This window comes from Ceratotherium simum, chromosome 3, assembly GCF_057802395.1.
Source record: "Ceratotherium simum simum isolate JZ-2026a chromosome 3, ASM5780239v1, whole genome shotgun sequence".
NCBI classification, from domain to species: Eukaryota; Metazoa; Chordata; class Mammalia; order Perissodactyla; family Rhinocerotidae; genus Ceratotherium; species Ceratotherium simum.
Genome location: NC_141902.1, coordinates 46,170,665 through 46,172,728, shown reverse-complemented (window position 1 = coordinate 46,172,728; position 2,064 = coordinate 46,170,665). Strand labels below are relative to the sequence as shown.

Sequence of the window (2,064 nt, the reverse complement as noted above, 5' to 3'; positions counted from 1 at the left end):
ACTTACAACGTTTTAAATGATTTTTCTCATTAAGATTTTAATGTAGGTGTAAATGAAAATTCTCATTTTAAAAAATTAAAGAAAAGTTTCCATTTATTTTTTAGAATAAAGATTTAGTGCACAAATACAGCCCAAAGCCAACGGAAAAATAGCTTTGCCCTGTCATTTCCCTAAGAAAGCACTGAAGTTACTCAGAATAGGCCAAAAGAAAAAAAAAGCAATCCTCTGAGTTCTAGGCTTCACAGCTTCACAAAAGGACCACATATTATAGTATGTACATTGATTTGATGTGCAAGTGTGCAATAAATATATACACATACATTCCTATCTGCTTTACATCATTCTACAGTATTCATAGATCAAGCTGGGATTCAGAAATGTGAAAAGGCCATAACAGTGAAAAGGAAAATAAAGGATACAATGGTTTTTAGACCAGTAGAATATAATGCTTAGCTAGTTATTTTAACTTTGGAGCAAACTAAAAAACTTGTTTTGGATTAAATGGTAGCTGTAAGGAATGCCTACTGGAATACTTGTTAAATGTTATTAGTCAGTTTTTTGATAATAGCACTGACCTGAAATATATGGTGATAGTAACACAGCTCCCACTGTCCTGGAGTTTCTCTAAATGGCCAGCTATAGCTATCCAGTATCTTTATAAGCATTTCAAGAGTTGTGCTGCTCAGCCTTTTAAAAGATAACTAGCTTATAACCTACTTCTCCTTATGTGGCTACATCAATTGCTCGTGGTCCCAATGAAGTATAAAAGAGGATATAAGCTGCTGAAGATTTCACAGAAGAAACGGAGATATCAGACACTTCGTGATCATCAAATTTAAACCACCGCTGTCTTGCTGCATTTTTACAGTAGGCAGTGTAGTGGCCTCCATCCAGTCCACCATAGTGATTCTGTGCCAAACAAGATAGAAAATGAATTCAAATTGAATTATTTAAAATATGTCAATAATTTCAAAGCTTTACGTTGTTCTTACCTTCCTATGAGGTAAGGAACCACTTGAAACTCTTGTTTTTTTAGTTTGCTTCACAAGTAAAAGTATTTAGTTCAATAAGATACTTACTGAAACAGAAAACAAGTTATATTTCTTCAAATTGTTCTTTGGACCAATAACATACTGCGACAAGTCAAGATTTTCTAACGGGAAGTCCACAGATGTCTGTAATTTCTGCTTCCACCTGCCATCGTAGGAAAAACTGCAGAGCAAAATATTACAGCAATTATACTGTAGACCAAAGACATCAGAATGAACCCTAATTCATTCATTAACAATCTAGATTTTTAGCCAGGATCATAAAACCCATTTCAAGCACACATTCAGAAGTTTGGTAGTGGAGGGACCTGTTAAAGCCATTTGGTTTCATTTCCATTTTACAAATGAGGAAACTGAGATGCACAGATATTAAATGACTCGCCAAAGGTCAAACAGCTAGAGTGGTAGAAGCAGGGCCACACCTTGGTCTCCTGATCCCTAAGCCAGCTACAACTGTTAGATGAACCTTCTACAAAGGTAAAAACTTCTGAAAACCTATGTTAATAATGCTAATCACCACAAAAGTATGGAGGAAAGACTGAGGAGAGCTGCTCTAGATTTAAGCTTGTACTTTTGGGAAACTACAGCTGGAAATCGCAAGCATGCAGACTAGTGATTGAAAGAATGGCATTCCATTATCCTGGCACATACTCTGCTTCTTTGAACACCAAAATACTGGTATTTTGGTTGGTGTAATATAGTTATTTCAGAATTATTTGTCAGAAACTGAATTCTGAAGCAGTTATATTTTTAGATATTCTCCAAGAACAATATGCAACATTAAAAATTTTAACAGAACAAATGTGTAATCATTTATAGAATGTTTATCTGTACCTCCATATTCCTCAAGAAGAAGAAAAGAAGAAAGGTGTAACAAGCTTTTGTTAGAAAATTTACAAAGAGGAATTCGAACATGTTAACGTTGAAATTAACATAAGTAACTGCCTAAGTATCTCTAATAATATAAGATGAAACAAATTAAAATAGAAATGCTTTCTTTGAAACAACAATTACA

General features: G+C 34.1%; 1 protein-coding gene across 4 annotated transcripts in view; it reads right to left on the bottom strand.

The window, feature by feature from the left end:
• Positions 1–6: 6 nt before the first annotated feature.
• Positions 7–2,064, bottom strand: part of USP8 (ubiquitin specific peptidase 8) — a 91,530-nt gene continuing 89,472 nt past the window's right edge. For all 4 annotated transcript variants that reach the window (XM_087427096.1, XM_087427101.1, XM_014780712.2 and 1 more), the window contains 2 exons: positions 1,080–1,212; positions 7–909 (listed from right to left, as the gene is read on the bottom strand). In XM_087427096.1, the coding sequence (XP_087283222.1) occupies positions 724–909; positions 1,080–1,212 (319 nt within the window). In that variant the 3' untranslated portion in view covers positions 7–723. The remainder of the gene's footprint in view (positions 910–1,079; positions 1,213–2,064) is intronic.